Source organism: Podarcis filfolensis (genome assembly GCF_964270895.1).
Source record: "Podarcis filfolensis genome assembly, chromosome: 7".
Lineage (NCBI taxonomy): Eukaryota > Metazoa > Chordata > Lepidosauria > Squamata > Lacertidae > Podarcis > Podarcis filfolensis.
The window spans coordinates 75,904,482-75,923,119 of record NC_139603.1 but is presented as its reverse complement, the minus strand read 5'-3'; the positions used below and the strand labels follow the sequence as shown (position 1 = coordinate 75,923,119).

Below are 18,638 nucleotides of genomic sequence, written 5' to 3'. Positions count from 1 at the left end.
GAAAAGGATAAACCTCTGAAATGGGGAAGGGCAAAATATTTGGGGACAGTTCATATGATTAAATGAAGATATTCATAATATCATCATCGAGAATTTACTTTGTGGCCTCGTTAACGTGCTTGTATTTAAACATCATTTAATACATTTTTGCGGAATAAGAAAAAGAGAAAATTATTTTAATAGACATCTTTTTTTTGAAATGTAGAAATAAGAAGAAAAAGATTCCTCTGATGAATGGGGAGGAAGTTGACATGGATCTTTCTGCCATGGAGTAAGTTAATTTAGAAAAGTAAAGTGTGGCTGTTGCTTTCCCTGAAGCTCTTATATAGGATTGTCCCAGACACACAGAATCATACTGGCCCCAGTCCCAATAGCAGCACTATGAATGCAGAAGCTTAGTTTCACATAGCTGCCCTTTTAGGAGATGCTGCCTTTCTTCCTACACTGTCCATATGAGCCACAGTCTCTTTATGACAGTGCTGAACATAGAGGGGAATGTAGGGCAAGTTCTTGAAGTGCAGCAATTGGAAGTGGAGGCAAGGAAACCAGGGAAAGATTTAATTTCAGAGATGCCTGTTGATCATTGTTTCTACACTGAAGCCCCTTCCACTGGGAAATTTATGAAGTGCAAAGCTGTCATCAAGCTTGTTCAGATTGATATTATCATTTTGTAAGCAGCTGCATGATTGTTCAGACAGTATTAACCGAGAACTGTTGGTTTTGTGCAAAAAGAAGTAAACAAGAGTCAGATTTCTTTTTAAAGTGCCATGTTTTAGCAGTCCCATTTTAAAATGTCTGCACACATTTGCTGTATTTTAAGTGCTGGTATAAAATCTGGTCCTCTCTTTCAGTGCTGATTCCCCCTTACTCTGGATCAGAATAGACCCGGATATGTCTGTACTGAGGAAGGTAGAATTCGAACAGGCTGACTTCATGTGGCAGTACCAGCTCCGATACGAGAGAGATGTGGTTGCACAGGAAGAATCCATTTTGGCCCTCCAGAAGTTCCCTACTCCAGCTTCACGACTGGCGCTGACTGATATACTTGAACAAGAGCAGTGCTTCTACCGAGTGAGGATAATGGCATGCTTCTGCCTTGCAAAGGTAGGAATGGGCCATGCCAGACAAACTTCATGAGATAATTTGGACAGATGCAAACAAAGGTTCTGGAAATTTGTTGTTGTTGATGTTTAGTCATGTCCGACTCTTCGTGACCCCATGGACCAGAGCATGCCAGGCACTCCTGTCTTCCACTGCCTCCCGCTGTTTGGTCAAACTCATGCTGGTAGCTTCGAGAACACTGTCCAACCATCTCGTCCTCTGTCATCCCCTTCTCCTTGTGCCCTCCATCTTTCCCAGCATCAGGGTCTTTTCCAGGGAGTCTTCTCATTTCATGAGGTGGCCAAAGTATTGGAGCCTCAGCTTCACAATCTGTCCTTGCAGTGAGCACTCAGGGCTGATTTCCTTAAGAATGGATAGGTTTGATCTTCTTGCAGTCCATGGGACTCTCAAGAGTCTCCTCCAGCACCATAATTCAAAAGCATCAATTCTTCGGCGATCAGCCTTCTTTATGGTCCAGCTCTCTCTTCCATACATCACTACTGGGAAAACCATAGCTTTAACTATACGGACCTTTGTCGGCAAGGTGATGTCTCTGCTTTTTAAGATGCTGTCTAGATGCTGTCTAGGTTTGTCATTGCTGGAAATCTGCACAGTAGCATTTGCGACATCTAAATTGGGCAGCTCGCAGAGAATCTAAACTTGAACAATAGGAGAAAAATGCATGTAGTTTTCCGCCCCTGGTTACTTGAAAACTCTATAGCAAAGAGGACTTACCTTATCCAAAAAAAGCTCTATCTCCTCCCATGGGCTCGAGTTCCTATACTTATTTACCTGTGTAGCAATTCCTCCCCTGTGTTTGTGAAACTGTGTGACCCCACAGTGGTCCCCCCCTCCTTGATCTGGCCAGGTGTTGAATTGTCATATTGAATAGAGTGGCAGATGTTTCAGGCTTCAGCCCTGTATAGCTTGATGTTCACTGTCGGGGGAGGGGCAGGCTAAATGGGTGCAATTTCTATGAAGTTTGGTGAATGTGTCTTTTCTAGTTTTAAGTGGTTTTGCCAAATATCAGTCTCTTTTACATATTTTCACACAGTTGAGTAAGAGTTAAAACTTCACCACGTCTCCTAAACTGGTCTGGCGTCCAGCCTTATGGAAATATTTATCAAGTGTTTTTAAGTGACTGATGTCAAAACAAAGCAACTTAAGTTTTTGTCTGTAAAAGGAAACTAGAAAAACGTTTCATAACAATTGTTGAAGAAGAGACGAGACATTTGAACCAACAGTTTTATTTTTGCATTAATCCTCAGGCCTAAAGGAAGTTTGCTGATCTAACATATTTAAAGACTGCCAAAGTGTATGTTAGGTTTTTCTTTGAAGCTCTTTTGGCGCCTTAGAAATCTAGGGGAGTGGTGAAATTTTCACTTCAAGCTTAACAATCTTCTGGCCTCCTTAGTTGTCGGATCCACTCACCCACAGAGCCTCCATCTTGCCAGGATTCATACTCAATTCATTAGTCCTCATCCAGCTCACTCATCCATTCCTAATTCAGATCGTGTAGAGAAATAGAACTAGGTATCATTAGCATGCTCAGTATCCCCGAATGACCGCTCCTAATGGTTTTGTGTAGATTTAAAATGCATTGGAGACAGTATAGTGCTCTGTGGCATTTTGTAGCTCAAAGGGGGCTGAGAAGCAGTGCTCCAACGCTACTTTCTGGAACCATCCCTGGACGTAACCTCTATAGAACCCTCGAAACCCATCTCCTATAGACGGTCCAGGAGGATACCATGGTTCATTGTATCAGAAACTGATGAGAAAGCTAGCTAGAGCAAAATAGGCTTGTGCATTGGGGGAGCTGGGCAAACTTTTCCCCATTATACTGATTGTTAACTTGATTTCAGCTGTCCAACTATATCTTAAACGCTAGACAGGGTTCAGAATTGTCTGTTTCTCTTCGGGTGGTCTCATACTCCCAGGGCGGCTAAGGCATGTTTGAAATCTGCATTGAGGTTATTGGCATGGTAAATTGAGAAAACTGGTAGTGCTCAGGCCACTTCCATGACTGTCTTCTGCAGAGACTGAATGAATATGTGGCTTTAGTAACTGGGGTGGGGGAGACTGTCTGAAATGTAAATGGGAGGAAAGCAATTAAAACCAGATCGCGATTGTGGGAAGATAATTAGTTGCAGATGACCTGTAAAAACCATTTCCATATACTATAGTTCCAATTTATAGAAGCGATGGTGGTGAGAGACTGTCTGGTTTTAGGTAGTATATTTTGGTTTTCAAACTGTGCTCGAACCACGGGATTCCTTGCAAGCTCATCAGCATTCCTGCATTAACCAGATTGATAATGGCAAAGAAGTTGCCTGACAGCTGTTACTCACTGCTGGGAACCTTTCCTTGCTCTCCCCAGCTGTATGATGGTATTGGTTGTATTCTAGGGCACAGAAACGTGGCTTTTACCCTACACACCATTGATTGCATGTCCTGGGACAGGGATTCCCAACCCTTTTGGGCCTAAGAGTCCATTGAGAAATCTAAGAAAGTCTCATGAATAAGAATAAAAGTCTTGCTCAAAACCATTCCCCCCACCCCAAACACAAAAACAGGCAAAATACCTGCATATGTCCCAAAACATCAGAGAAAAAGCAGGCCCCCCCAAAAAAACCCTAGATAACTCCCCCACCTACCCAATCATCCTCTGTCAAACCCTTTCATTTTTTTAAAAAAAGACAAGGGGCAGGGGAGCTAGGTAGGTATTATGGGGTTGTCTGAGGGCATTGTGGTGCCCATGGGCACCACATTGGGGATCCAGGTCCTAAGATAGGTTTCAGTATCTTCTGCAATGCAGTGATTCCACAAAAGCACCCTAAGAGGCAACTCAGAGTTAGGAAAGGGTTTTTTTGGGGGGGGGGCGAAATGCTGATTTAAAGTTTCTACAATGGTACCTCGGGTTACGAACTTAATCCATTCTGGAGGTCCATTCTTAACCTGAAACTGTTCTTAACCTGAAGCACCACTTTAGCTAATGGGGCCTCCCGCTGCCACCGCGCCACCAGAGCACGATTTCTGTTCTCATCCTGAAGCAAAGTTCTTAACCCGAGGTACTATTTCTGGGTTAGCAGAGTCTGTAACCTGAAGCGTATGTAAACTGAGGTGCCACTGTATCTGTTAAACTGTTACGGATTTTGTTCACTTACTACAGCTTTCTCTTCCCCTCAGTCCTTTGGAAATGAAAGTAAGAAAGAGTGGAGTCTGGGTTTGGGAGAGGGCAACAGATCAAACCTCGCAGTCTTGCTAATAATGTAGCTTCTCTCTTGCTCCCTAATTATGTAGATTGCAAATTTCATGGTGAGCACGTGGACAGGACCACCAGCCATGAAGTCGCTCTTCACCCGGATGTTCTGTTGCAAAAGTTGCCCAAACATTGTGAAAACCAATAACTTCATGAACTACCAGAGCTACTTTCTGCAGAAGGTAAAAGGCCAATTGCTGCCTAATTTAGCTTTTTCTAAACATAGCAGCTTCTCTTGCAGCTTGTTCAAGGTTGGTCTATAGTGGTGGGTGCAAAAGAGAAATGGTTGTAGGTATTGGATGTATTCGCCTGAAGAGTGGCAGAACTCTTTTGGAGATAGATGTCCTAAGTCCCATCCGCCTCAAAAAAAATGAAAGGGGAAAAAGTACAGAAGTATTTTCCCTAGGAAGAGAAGCTAAAGAAATCAGGGGGTTTTTTTTGGGGGGTGGACTTATAAAATTATGCGTGCAGAATATTGAATAGAAGGCAATATCCTTTCTATTTGTGAAATTATTAGAGCTGAAGGCCATTTAATGAAATGAGGCAGAGAGAGGTTTGGGACTGACAAAAGGAATCCCACCTTTACAATAACACACAAGTTAAGGGAGTTCAATGCTGTGACCTATCGTGATGACCACCTTCCCAAATGACTTTTAAAAGCACCTGATAACTTAACAAACTGGGTTTTATTAACAGCTAGCTAGCACGTTCTTATGTTGATTTTCATGCTTCTACCTCCTGAATTACGGGGTGGAGGAAATATGGACTGGTAGACTGCAGAACATCATATGGCAAAGCAAAAGCTGTCGATTCTGATTTAATATTTAAACGAAAGCAGTTGCTCGTTTAATCTTGGTCCTTTTTTTTGCAGACGATGCCTGTTGCAATGGCCTTGCTGAGAGATGTCCATAATCTATGTCCTAAAGAGGTTTTGACGTTCATTTTAGATCTGATCAAGTACAACGATAATAGAAAAAACAAGGTAAAAAAAGATGTCTCAAAACATTGAGTTTTCTATCCATGATCCTGCTCTTTTGATGTGCAGAGAACTACTTTAAGGCAAAATGGCTTGTAATAGGAACAGGACCTGCAGCTAAATGTTGTGATGTGGAATACTCTTACCCTCTTCCATTCATTTTTAGACTTGAGTTTGTCTAAAAGAGCAGTGCTCTTCTTCTCAATTTTATTTATTTTTTGGTAATGCTTGTTATCTCCTATTTTGGTCTTTGGCTTTAGTTTTCAGACAACTATTACCGTGCAGAGCTGATAGATGCGCTAGCAAACTCTGTAACTCCTGCCGTCAGTGTGAACAATGAAGCCCGGACACTTGATAACTTAAATCCTGATGTTCGCCTCATTCTTGAGGAAATTACCAGGTTCTTAAACATGGAAAAGCTACTGCCCAGCTATAGGCACACCATTACGGTCAGGTATGTGTTTTTTTTTTAATGTATTTAATTCCAGCAAATACAAATCTAAAAGCACAGTACACTCCCATCTTTTTTCACTTCTTCCTACTTTGCTGTTGATCTTGATGCACTCGTTCTGTTCTTGCAGAATGTAGCTCTTCATAATATTCTCACTGTGTTCAATAAACACATGAGAGAGACAGTTGGGAGATTTAACGGGTGCCGAGAAAGTCCTTTTGTAAATTGTGCAAAGGCCTTAAGAGAAAATACGCTTCTAAAAACAGAATGTTTGTAGGACTTGAAACCACAGCTTTCTCTTTTTCTTTTGATCTTATGCAACAAAGGGAAGATAAAATCTACTGTTTATGGCGGCGTAACACTGAGTTAAGTGTGTTTTGCATATCACATGTCTATGTTCAAGGCAATGCACACGCTCAGCCTCTTCATGAGCACAGATCTCCAGAGAGGGTTGATTCTGGTCAGCAGTAGGGGAATCCTAAACAAGGAGCCATGCACTTGGGAAGGATGCTGCAAGGGACTAGATTTTTCGTATCTGGACTGTCCTCTTACTTACCTGTTAATCTTGGCGTCTTATGCAGGAGTGGGGGAACTCAGGCCTGGAGACAAAGTATGTCCCTCCAGGCCTCTCTATTTGGCCCTCGGGATTCTCACCCAATCCATGCCACTCACCAGCCTTGCTTTGTACCCTCCTTTATTGTATAACTTCTTACTGGGTTTTTGTAAAGAAAATGCAGATAATAGGAGCAAATGGGTCTCATCAACCTGGGAAGGTAGCCCATCTAGGAGAAGTATCAGCAAGGCTGAGAGGGAGGTCCTGTCGTCTGGGCAGCCCAGGACTTCCATACACACTGCCCAGGCTTGCTCCTCAGGGACACCACTTCGGTGCCGCTAACACAGTGGTTTGACTTCACCCCCAACGGCACACTCCATTGTCTCTCGTTACAGAAGGATGCCAGCAGCAACAAATAAGCAAGCCAAGACAGGCTTGTATCATTCAGACATGATAAAGTGAGGCATGTTAGGTTTACTGTAACGTCATAGATATATGATTTGTTACCTGTAGCCAGTGTATGCATCTTAGTTTACAAACAGCTCCTTCAACGTTTTTGTCTGTCTGAAGTGTGCCCTCTGGGCCAGATTCACTTGTGAACCCATTGCATTCGCATAAGCCAGTGCAAGGGCTCCTGCTAGTGCAACGGGCCTCCCCCTGCCATGGCTCCCTCAAATCCCCTCTGAATCCTCAGGACAGCATGTAGGGAGAAGAGAGGGAGGATCATTCCATCTGCAAGCAGAAATGCTTGCGTGACAGAACTATCAGAAGAACATGATGTTGAAATCCTCCCTCTGACTCTAATAAAATGCCTTCTGTTTGCCCAGATAGAGGGGTGTGTGCAGAAACAAATCTATTGTGCAAAGATAACATTTACATTAGGGACGCAGGTGGCGCTGTGGGTTAAACCACAGAGCCTAGGGCTTGCCGATCAGAAGGTCGGCGGTTCAGATCCCCTCAATGGGGTGAGGTCCCGTTGCTCGGTCCCAGCTTCTGCCAACCTAGCAGTTCAAAAGCACGTTAAAGTGCAAGTAGATAAATAGGTACCGCTCCGGCGGGAAGGTAAATGGCGTTTCCGTGTGCTGCTCTGGTTCGCCAGAAGTGGCTTAGTCATGCTGGCCACATGACCCGGAAGCTGTACGCCGGCTCCCTCAGCCAATAAAGTGAGATGAGCGCCGCAACCCCACAGTCGGCCACGACTGGACCTAATGGTCAGGGGCCCCTTTACCTTTACGTTTAACATTTACATTTCTTACTCCACTTCTTCTTGCTTCTGCCCCCACCCATCACTGGCACACGTGGCCCCTGGAACATTGCCAAGAAGGAAATGTGGCCCTTGTGCTGGAAAAGGTTCCCTACCCCTGCTCTTACGGGTTTGAAATTCTTTACTAGTGTATGTTGTGTTGGGTCAAATATCCAACAGAAGAAAGAAATATAGCTTCTTTAGGACTCTCCTTTCAGCTCAGGTTTCTTTAGAACTCTTCAGAAGTCAAGAATGATATTTTATTGGTGTTGCTGTTTTGTAAGAAATTTAACAGGCACCTTAAAAAAAAAATTCACATGAATTTGGTGTAATTCAGAGTTTGTGAAATTCATCAACAACTTGCTGTGATGATGCTAAAGTAAGTTTTTATTTCCAGTGACTTGGGAATGCAGGTTTTACAACAGATTTTTCTTCCTTCCCCCTTCTCTATGTGCCTAGTTGCTTGAATGCCATTCGCATACTACAGAAGAACGGGCACGTCCCAAGTGATCCTGCTGTCTTTAAGTCCTATGCGGAATACGGGCACTTTGTGGATATCCGCATAGCAGCTCTGGAGGCAGTTGTTGATTACACAAAAGGTAAATAAAAGTTGTTGCGCTGAACAATTATTTGGCCTTTAATATCTAGACCGGTGCACCCTAGACCACGCCCACTTTGCTAAGCTCTGAATCTTTGGGGCAGACAAGTAGTGCTTTGTGAGCTCTATTTCAAGGAAACTTGTTGGCCATTACTGATCTTCTCTTTGAGGAATCTGATGAGCTTCCATGGAAGACAATCTGCCGTGAAATTTAGTTTGAAAACAAATGTAGTATGAGCTGGGGAAACGAGGCAACCTCATCGCTGTCTGGATTCGGCAAAATTTGTTTGATCGCTCAGTTTCTTGAGTATGATGCCTTCTTGTAGCAGGAGGGTTTTGTGTGTAGGCAATTGATTTGCAATGAGAAATGTTTTGTGCTCAGCTGTACAGGCAAAGTGTTGGGAGTATATATAGAATATATGCACTTTGCTAGGAGGGAATAGTCAGCATCCCAAATGAGCTGCTATGCACAGGGTGGACTCCTATAGTGTGGCACCCAAAATGGAGGGGGGAAAACAGGTTTCACAGTTAAATTCCAGAAGTTTAAGCAACTGCATCCAAATGCAAGGGAGAAGAATTGAGGGAAAGTGGGAAATCGTGTGTCACAAAGAGCAAGATTTGTAGAGTCCATCCATCCTACCCACCCTCCCAAAATTATAATAGTGACACATTATAATGCATCAGCTTCATTCTATTTCTTAAAGCCTTTTATGTATTTTTGATGATTTTTTTTTAATAACTTCTGACTTCTAGTTGGTGCACTTCCAACATCTTACTTAAAAAGAGATTCATTTTGTCTTCATAGTTGACAGAAGTTACGAGGAACTACAGTGGCTGCTCAATATGGTCCAGAATGACCCTGTGCCTTATGTCAGGTTAGTCTTCCTTGCTGGCAACTTGAAAGGTGTTTCATTTAGGTTATAGATTTTGAACCATCTTGTGCTGTATATTCTAGTGGGAAGGATTTAAAATCGCCTATTGCTATGTTGCTTTTCTTCTGAGAAGCATTCATGGGGTTTTCAGGTAACAGTTGACCCTCAGCTTCAGATGATGGAAATATACGAGGCACTTGCGACACTTCAGTTGAGTTGCACCATCTCTAAGCATTGGCTGTGCTGGCTTTCCCTGATGAGAGTTGTGGTGGAACAACATCTCAGTGGCTACAGGTTAGCATGGCGATCCTTTTCACCAGAACTTTGTTTCCGCCTGAATCAAGAGACTGGTTGCATTCTGGAGCAAAGGGTAATCTGTGGCTATTAAGCAAGAGGGCAGCACTCTTCCACTTCCTTAAGAGATGAGAATTATTCACGGCAAAGCCCTTAGAGGTCAAGGGGAAGGTCTTGTGCTTTTCCTTGCACTCGTTCATACTTCTTTATGAAGGCCTTGCATCTACAGTGGTACCTCGGGTTAAGTACTTAATTCGTTCCGGAGGTCCGTTCTTAACCTGAAACTGTTCTTAACCTGAAGCACCACTTTAGCTAATGGGGCCTCCTGCTGCTGCCGTGCTGCCGGAGCACAATTTCTGTTCTCATCCTGAATCAAAGTTCTTAACCCGAGATACTATTTCTGGGTTCATGGAGTCTGTAACCTGAAGCATCTTTAACCTGAAGCGTATGTAACCCGAGGTACCACTGTACTTTTCAGTTCTTGGCCATAGATGCAGGATCTTTTTTTACATCTTTCTTTAAAAATAAAATAAAATCCACACTGGGGCTCAGTGTATCTAGAGTAGAGCCGGGCTTTGTTATGTTTAGATACCAAAGAAAATATAAATTGGTTTCTTGTTTGTAGCTGAGGGACAAAGATTATAAATGATACATTTGTCGTTGAACTTTTTGCCTGTTTGCTTTAAGTTAGACTTTGCCAGTACAAGTCAGTTCCCCTGGTGACCTAGATAGTGACAACTTTGAACACTGCAGCCTCTTTTCAGGTTTCCCCCCTCTCGGTTTCTTTTCCACTGACTGTTACTGCCCCCAGGCCTTTTCACAAAAATGGCTGTTTGATACATTTTTAGAATCCTGTGTAAGGTCATTGATCTTGATTTCCTGCGATGAGGCGAGCACCAGGGGACATGTTTTGAGTTTACGTTCAACCCTTGTAATCCTGATGTAAAACTATGGAGCCAAAAAAAGATTGGCGAAGATGCAAAGCCTAATAACTGGGAGGCCAGATTGTATATGGATTAGGAGCTGACTGCTGTCCTTTTTTTTTTTAGACATAAGATATTGAACATGTTGACAAAGAACCCTCCATTTACCAAGAACATGGATTCTCCTTTGTGCAATGAAGCGCTGGTGGATCAGCTCTGGAAACTTATGAATTCAGGTTAAATATTATTATTACTATTATAATTTATTTATTATTAGTCTTGCTACTTCTTGAAAAAAAAAATTCTAACAACACAAATCAGCCTGGCTGTGTATGCATGTTTGCTTGAAAATAAGTCGCCCTGATTAGAGAAGGGGTTATTTAATTAATTCTTCATTTATATCCTACCTTTCTTACATAGTTCTCAAGGCAGCATACATGATTCCCAAGCAGTTTTCCATCCAGGCACTCCCCAAAGCCAAACCTATGTAGTTTCGATCATGGTTGCTATATCCTGCATGCCTTCAAGACATTGCACTGGATTGTAGATGAAGGCGTGCAACTTGAAATTTTTTGTATTTTGCATTTTATTGGCACATTTCCCTAACGTCCAGGCTTTCGTTTTGGTCAGGACTAGTTCAACCCAAATGCTGTATACATTAACAGGAGCCCCCCCCCAAATCCACCTGCCCTAATAAGGTAAAGGTAAAGGGACCCCTGACCATTAGGTCCAGTCGTGACCGACTCTGGGGTTGCGGCGCTCATCTCGCTTTATTGGCCAAGGGAGCCGGCGTACAGCTGGTCATGTGGCCAACATGACTAAGCTGCTTTTGGTGAACCAGAGCAGCACATGGAAACGCCGTTTACCTTTCCGCCAGAGTGGTACCTATTTATCTACTTGCACTTCGTGCTTTTGAACTGCTAGGTTGGCAGTAGCAGGGACCGAGCAGCGGGAGCTCACCCCGTCGCAGGGATTCAAACTGCCGACCTTCTGATCGGCAAGTCCTAGGCTCTGTGGTTTAACCCACAGCGCCACCCGCATCCCACCTGCCCTAGTACCTGGTTGCTAGTTTGTCTTGTGTAGCTGATGTTCGGTACCAATGCTCCTGCTTATAGCAAACTGTGATTCATTGTTATATCTGAATTGGGCCATACAGAAAAACCTTACGTTTGTTAGTTCTTTAAATCTGTGTGAATTTTGCAGGGGAAAGACATTGAGCAGAATATTCACGTGCCTTTTCCAAAGGTTCTACACGTTCCCAACCCAATGCTTATTCCTTCATGGGGGGCGGGGGAAGATACCCAAGAATCAACATCCAATTGCTATTAATCTGTTTTCGTTTAGCAGATCAGCCTTATCCAGCACTGTCTTCAAAATCTGGCATGTTGCTTACAGTGCTTACATACAAACTTTTATTTGTATTCTTCTAGGGGACATTAATGGCTGTGTGCTCTCTATGCATCATTATTTTTAGAGCCTGGAAGCTTTCAGCTCCACTAGGGGCTGAAGCAACCTGGGGGGGAATGGGATCCGCCTTACTTAATTTTTTGGAAAGATTTAACCAGATGTCATACTCAGGAAGTAAACAGTTTACATCTACCCACCGGGGAGTTCATGTTCCCTTTTCTTTTCCTCGAGAGAATTGAGTGTACAAAGCTAGTCTTTAACTCATTGACCTTGTGGTAACAAAAGGAGTCATGATAGGAGATATGTTCCCTTCTCTATTTATTTATTTGGGGGAGGGGAGTGTTAACGGCATAAATCTCTGTGCAAATCATGTGAATGCTCTACTCAAAATTTACTTTCTGTAAAGAGCAATTACAAAATCTCAGAGTGCCAGTAAGAATATTTCTTAGGGTAAACCACCCATTCAGGTTTAATGATTTGAAACTTGTTGATGCCTATAAGCTCGTAAAGGAGAACAAATATTTTTGTTGCTTTTTGGAGAGAAAGAGTGAAATGCCAGACTCTAGAAAGCTAAAGCTAGAGGATTCCAAACCTTTTTAAAATGAGAGATGATATTCAACTATACATAAGTTTGAATTTTAAAAAAAATTAATATTTGTTTCAGTAACAGTTCAGATCTTCACTGATCAGTTTTTAAGTTAAGATAGCAGTGCTAGTTTCTAGATTCAGGTAGGTAGCTGTGTTGGTCTGACGCAGTCAAATAAAAAAATTGTCCAGTAGCACCTTAGAGACCAACTAAGTTTGTTCTGGGTATAAGCTTTTGTGTGCATGCACACTTCTTCAGATAGAAAACTGCCTTTGTAAATGAACAACTTAATCCTTTAGTAAAATTTTGTTATTTTCCAGGTGCTGTAGAAACCAATGTATATTTAGTGATGACATAATTTGTGAAATAAAATGGGGGGTGGTGGTGGTGAGGAAATCCCTAGTTTCTTATCTCCTGTAAGACTTGTTCAAGTTTGGATGACATGAACAGCTGGGCTTTTGTTTCATTGTGTTTTCCCAGCTATTCCGAAAAGTCTTATCAGGGCAAAGGGGTCTGCATCTCCGTAGGCAACCCTGAGTATCATATACTGTGGGCCCTCGTGACAGTTGTATCCATGGGAATCTTGACTTGTAATTTTCCTATTTGCTCAGTTTTCTTTGAGACATGTGCCTTTTGCTTTGTTTGCTACTTAACATCTTTTTCCTTTCTGGAAATCGCCTACTCTGTAAACTTACTGGAGTCACGTGCTTTCAGATGACCAAAATCTGTCCCATTTTAGCTACTCATGCAGTAAACAGATCAGCTTGTGGGGTGCAGCTGCTGTTCACTGGCAAATTGTGTGACCTTCCATTTGCCTAGTTATCTGTGACTTAAGACTCAGCACCATTATTTGTGATTTTCATTGAAGCTCGCAAACTGATTAGGCATCCATTACCAACTGGAGATTTTATTTTGTTTATTTCATTTAGAAAATTATTTATAGGCCGTTTGGGGGTTATAGCCCTTCTCTCTTAATTACCCTTTAAAAACACAAGCCAGTTATGACAGAGAAAAGAAACATATGTCCTAACAGATCTTTAAAAAAACCACACCATTTGTTCTAAAACAGCTCAAATGTGTGTGTGTGTGTGTGTGTGTGTGTGTGTGTGTGTGTGAATATGACTGCCTTTGTTTGGCATTATGGGCATAAGGGTTGGGCGATATATCAATATATTTTCCAAAACCAGTTTGAAGTCAATATCATTATGTCAATTTCATAATTTTTGACCTGGCAATAGATCACAAATCATGATGTGTGTGTGTGCACGCGCTATGCAAAAATCACAATGTGGGGAAAGCCATGAAGCCAGCCCACTGTGTATCTCTTGATTCCTTCAGTCCCTGTTAACTCTGCCAGCTCAGCTCTCCGCTGCCTCATGCAGGGGGCAACAAATCACAAGAACATGCACCAGCAAAAAACACAATTCTTGAAAAACCGTGAAGCCAGTCAATGTCTCTACATAGCTCCATCCTTATTTCAGACATCATGACACATCAGTATATTGTGATGTTTAGCCGGTGATATATCACAATGTTGAAAACCTGATATCGCCCAGCCCTAATGGGCATGTTCAAATGCAGGCTGTCTGTCGTGCTGGTGAAAAAACCAGTTAGTTGTTCTGGGCAGCTTGAGGTGCCATAGAGGATAGTGTGGCAAACCAGCCCGACTGTGTGGCTTAGTTGTTGTGCTCACAGTGGAATTGGGTTCAGGGAAAGCGTAAGCACCAGGGCAGCCCAGTTCTACCTCAGCTGCCTGCCTTGCTGTCTGCAAGCTGAGGACTTCGCTGCTAGTCTCACTGTTTGTGCTCCCTTTGGGAGCACAGCTGCATTTCAGGCTGGTGCAGAGAGACTGGGACTGGAGGCTCAAGGAAGTGGCAAAGAGGCTCGCTGGTGAGTCTTTAGTGGCAGTGGCTGGATGTTGATGGTGGTGCACTGCAGTGACGGTGTGCACTGCAACTCTGCCTGCCTACAAGAAAAGCATCATTTTGTCTTGTGACACCTTAAAGATTAACACATTTGTTGTCCTGGCATAAGCTGTTGTGGGCCAGAGGTGTGGTCCTCAGTTGCCAGTGTAATAATTCGGATTTCTACTCAGTTATGACTTGTTAAAACTGTTTCTCATTAAAGTCATCTGTGTACAGGAACTAAAACATTTATCAAGATTAATGGCAATGCCGTATTTGGAATGAGAACGCAGTAGAAACTAGGCTTTTTTGTTTCAATGGGAGTACCATATTGTGTTACTGACAATCTTATACATAAAAGAGACCCCGTTCTATGACATAAAAATACTTACAGAGGTGTCAGTCCAGCAAACTCTCTTGCATTGGGTTTTTGTTTTTTGACTAACGCTTGTGACTTTCAATATGTTTTTGAGTTTTGGGGAGCTTAGAGAACATCTGGGACAAGGCTTTGGCATCGGATAGGCTGAATGTCAGGAGCTCGGAAGAGCCATACTGGTTCAGAGCAAAGGCCCACCTAGTCCAGCATCTTCTTTTCTTGGTGGCTGGGGAAAAAATGGCCTAAGATGAGTGCTGGCTGCTGGTGTTTTTAGAAAAGCCTGTGTCAGGGAACTGCCATCGGAGCTAGAGGCGGAGGGAAGGCTCCAGAGGGATGCCAGAGAGGGTCCCAGTAGGGAGAGAGGCAGCCCATCTGCTGGGGAAGGAAATCAGCGTAACACCAGTGGAGAAGGGGGGCAGATGGGGGAATCGGAGAGGAGGCTCCAGGACTCTTCACCGGAGACCAGCGGGGAGAGCACGGGTACGCCACTGCCCACGCCCTCCCTGCGCAGAAGACTTCCGCGCAGGGAGAGTAGGAGGAGACTTGGCGTCAAAGAACTTCTTTGCTGGAAGAGGTTCAAGAAACGCCCACTGACGGATTCTGCCAGCGACTGAGACAGTCACGAAGTGAAGGGCTGTCCAGACAGAAAGGGTTCAACCAGGTAACCTAGCCAGGAGTGGCGGCAAATTACGCACGAGCAACCCCTAGAACCATTACAGCCTGTCTCTTGCACAAAGATGATTTGGGATTTTTGGGGGGCAAACATTACCCTTCTCTGCTGAGGAGGGGGAAAAGATACTGTCGACTTAATGCACTGTGTTTTTTGTAGAATAGCTGTGGAATAGCCAGGTGGTGAAACTGTTGCTTGGTCCAGCTTGATTTAACAGCTTCAGAATTATAAATGACTATTTGTACTATGGAACACAAGCAGCTGGCTCAGGATAGAATTTGGCAATGCGTAGGTTGTTGCTAATAATATTTCTAAGCTTATCCTTCTCCAGCAGGGCAGGCTTTTCTCCCCTGATACTAACTGTGCTGGAACAAGCGCTGCATTTTGTTGTAGGCCCGTGTATATAGATTTATGTCATCCTGTTCCGTGCAATTCCCTTTATTCGGGAGTTGACCTAGTTTTCAAATCCCAGGTTGGTCCACTGGAAGGCATGACGATACACTTAATTTGCCTTTGCTGAAATGGTGGTGGCGATTAAAAATTGCTAGCAGAATGCATGCTATTATTACGGAGTGATGAGGCATCTCCTATTGGTCTCTGTTAGGGTTGTGCTCCTGTTGATGCAAAGGAGCCGGCAGGTACAGGAAGAACTGCTTCATTTCCTACAGTTTGCAGTACAACCTGCTTCAAAAGGCACACAGACAGTGTGAGAAGATGGTTGCTTTTTTCCTTACTCCATAGGTACATCCCACGACTGGAGGCTGCGCTGTGGGGCTGTCGACCTGTACTTCACGCTGTTTGGCCTCAGCAGGCCTTCCTGCTTGCCTCTGCCAGAACTTGGGCTGGTCCTTAACCTAAAAGAAAAGAAAGCTGTGCTGAATCCTACCATCATTCCTGAGGCAGGGGCAAGTGGTCCGGAACCGCCTAACAATCCAAACAATCTGGGTCAAATAGTTGGCTTCCAAAGCACTGTAAGCAATTTCCTTATTCTTTCACAGCCTCCCCACGACTCACAGTAGTGGAGTTGTAACACAATGCAACCAGTTTTCAGGCCTTGCTCTCTAGCCTAGTCTCATGCTTCTATCCTTGACCTCGTACTGCAAATCTGATCTGCTTCCACTTGCTGGGAAAATTTGTCTTGAAGTAGTATATGCCTCCTCCCCATCCCCACTTATTCATGAAGCCACAGGCAGTTCCTCATTCATATTTCTCAGAGTTTAATTTTGCCTGCCTCTCCTAAAATACGTAATATTATTTTGTTGGGGGGTGGGGAATCTCAGCCACAGATTTCAGTGGTGTCTGCTTGTGGGGTGAATTTTGCCTCATAGATGAGTGATGGAGATTGTCCTAAAGGAGTGGGGCTGTAGCCTTTTAAATTGACATTTTTACATACGGCAGATGAAAAATTCGCCTCTCAAAAAAGGCTATGCTACTTGTTGGATTGTGCAAAGGTATTCAAGCATGAACCTATCCTACTTTCAAGTCACAATGCAGCATTAAAAATATACTCCCACCCAATCCCACCTACCCTTATGCTTGCTCAGGCAGGGATTTAATATCCCAAACCTCAGTCTGCAACAAATATAAATCATTGTTTTGAAACATATAGGTTATACGGCAGGTCTGGAGGGCAGCAGCCTTTTTCACTGTATTTGATAAGAAGAAATGAGAGCTCCTGTATTCTCGGGAGCGACACCAGCTGCTGATACAACAACGGATACTATATGATATGTTTTTTGGGTTCCCAGAAGAATACTGTATTTTTCAGTGTATAAGAATAGGTTTTTTCCCCTTAAAAATAATGTCAAAAATTAGGGGGCGTCTTATACTCTAGGCCATTCCCCCCCCATTTTCTTAAATCTGAGTCCCCCAAAATAGGGGGCGTCTTATACATGGGGGCGTCTTATAGATGGGGAAATACGGTAATTATTGCTGTTTATGTTCCTGTGATTATAACATCTTTTTCTTTTCTTTTTTGGATGTAAAGATTTTAAATCAGGTTTTTAAAATTGCTTCTTTAGGACGATGATCACATTGCCAAGGAAGCAGCAGTTATCCCCCTACCTCATCAGCAGGGGTTGAAGAGGAAGGCCGACACGCCTCTTGGGTCCCCGCTAGAACCAGGCCAGATACTTGAGAAGAATGAAGACAGCAAAGTCAAACTCAAAATAAGAGTGAGTGAATTATAGGCAGTTGGAGAGATTACACTGCGCTTTCCTCGGGCCCAAGAGTGTCTTGGAGAGACAGTGACTGAAAGTCTTCCATGGCGTGATGGGACTCTCCCTGCAAAGGCGAGAAAGGTGGAAGTAGCCAGTCAGCTCCATCCTTAAGCACCTGCTGATACTACCAGCCCATCCCTGTGGCCGAGGAATCCCATACCTTTGGAACATGTTTTGCAAAAGGGACAGAGCAACAAAGTAAACCCTGGCATTTGGTGCTAATCCAGTACTCTGCATCACAGTGATGGGGAACCACCAGAACCCGCTGGTTGTGAATGAGTATCCCACACCTGGCTGCCCACTGTCTATTACGTTCTTTTTAGCAATCACATCTTAACAAATGCCATAAGCTGCTCCTCTTCGGTTTTTATTCTGCCTAACTAGGGGTGCCTAAACCTGGGTAGGATCTGGCTGTTAAAATACAATGGTGGTGTTTTCATGTGTATTTTCTTTTGAATTATTTTCTATGGTAAAAATGGTTCATGCTTCAGAGGCGAGAGAGATATAGAGAGAGAGACAGATCCTTTAGCATTCCCTAACTCTTAGTTTTGTTTGTTTTTCCATTGTCACAGTTCTCAAACTCTCAGGAGGAGGAAGAGATTGATATGGACACGGTTCATGACAGCCAAGCATTTATCTACCATCATTTGAATATGCTGGAAAGACCATCAACGCCAGGTCAGTTAAACCCATGGCAAGGCTTGGATAGTTTGCAGTTCATAAGCGCCATGTCCCTCCTACGTATGGCTCTCAGCAGTCCCATTGCCCTATAGCTCATGCGGTCTTCTAGCTTGGTTAAATTAAAGCTGAGAATTTGATATGATTTCTCATGCAGAAGGTGTGAATGGGTTGTATGTGTTTGCAATTGCTCCATTCCCAGTATTACCCACTCATCTAATACAGCCCAGCTTCATATTCCTACTCTCCGGGAGGTTAGAACATGTGGCAAGGAGCAGAGCTTTGACAGCTGTCTCCTGAGTTAAATGTCCAGCACTGCTTGGATTCAAAGGTGTGTCTTTAATACAAGTACCTTGTTAATTCCATTTCCTAATTTGTGAAGTGGCAAAAGGTCACCTTATTCACCTCACCTGAACGATCTGCAAATGAATCGAGTTTTTGTCACGAAGACCCAAAAGTGGCCTCTGGGATGCTTAGGACTTTCCAGATTTGACAACTTTCCAGCTATGACTAGTGTTTTTCCTGTTC

General features: G+C 43.4%; 1 protein-coding gene and 1 long non-coding RNA gene across 2 annotated transcripts in view; one reads left to right on the top strand and one right to left on the bottom strand.

The window, feature by feature from the left end:
• The window catches only part of TAF2 (TATA-box binding protein associated factor 2), a 57,831-nt gene that overhangs the window by 26,458 nt on the left and 12,735 nt on the right, over window positions 1-18,638 (top strand). The window contains exons 15-25 of the mRNA XM_083621869.1: window positions 206-271; window positions 852-1,104; window positions 4,402-4,542; window positions 5,232-5,342; window positions 5,597-5,790; window positions 8,043-8,182; window positions 8,987-9,056; window positions 10,397-10,506; window positions 15,955-16,184; window positions 17,235-17,387; window positions 18,005-18,110. Of these exons, the coding sequence (XP_083477995.1) occupies window positions 206-271; window positions 852-1,104; window positions 4,402-4,542; window positions 5,232-5,342; window positions 5,597-5,790; window positions 8,043-8,182; window positions 8,987-9,056; window positions 10,397-10,506; window positions 15,955-16,184; window positions 17,235-17,387; window positions 18,005-18,110 (1,574 nt within the window). The remainder of the gene's footprint in view (window positions 1-205; window positions 272-851; window positions 1,105-4,401; window positions 4,543-5,231; window positions 5,343-5,596; window positions 5,791-8,042; window positions 8,183-8,986; window positions 9,057-10,396; window positions 10,507-15,954; window positions 16,185-17,234; window positions 17,388-18,004; window positions 18,111-18,638) is intronic.
• Window positions 12,012-15,944, bottom strand: LOC310766321. The gene is made up of 2 exons (XR_014550061.1): window positions 15,277-15,944; window positions 12,012-14,836 (listed from the first exon to the last, which is right to left on the bottom strand). It is a non-coding gene; the product is annotated as an uncharacterized lncRNA (long non-coding RNA).